This window comes from Arachis ipaensis, chromosome B05 (genome assembly GCF_000816755.2).
Source record: "Arachis ipaensis cultivar K30076 chromosome B05, Araip1.1, whole genome shotgun sequence".
NCBI classification, from domain to species: Eukaryota; Viridiplantae; Streptophyta; class Magnoliopsida; order Fabales; family Fabaceae; genus Arachis; species Arachis ipaensis.
The window spans coordinates 140,188,365-140,188,654 of NC_029789.2; the positions used below are offsets into that span (position 1 = coordinate 140,188,365).

The window sequence follows — 290 nt, forward strand, 5'->3', positions numbered from 1 at the left end:
AAAAAAGCTTAAAATTACAAAAAAAAAAAAAAAAAAAAATTATATCAAACTTCAAGGGGAACAGAAACCCGGGTCTTTATAGGCTTAAGCTTCAATCCCATGCTTTCTGGAGAGAGTAGCTCTGGAGAAATGCATGATGGGCTAAGAGGACTCCTTGGACTTTCACTTAAGTAGCAGGGTCTATACAAACCATACCCCATGAGAAAATACTCCATTGGAATCAGCATTGCATGTGGTTGTTCCTCTGTAACCATTGATCCACATCCTTGGACCTGCCAAATCAACACATC

At 39.0% G+C, this 290-nt stretch overlaps 1 protein-coding gene across 1 annotated transcript in view; it reads right to left on the reverse strand.

The window, feature by feature from the left end:
• The window catches only part of LOC107644479 (pollen-specific protein SF21), a 7,338-nt gene that overhangs the window by 2,091 nt on the left and 4,957 nt on the right, over window positions 1-290 (reverse strand). Inside the window, exon 12 of the mRNA XM_016348345.2 lies at window positions 1-272. Coding sequence (XP_016203831.1) covers window positions 45-272 — 228 coding nt within the window. The 3' untranslated portion in view covers window positions 1-44. The remainder of the gene's footprint in view (window positions 273-290) is intronic.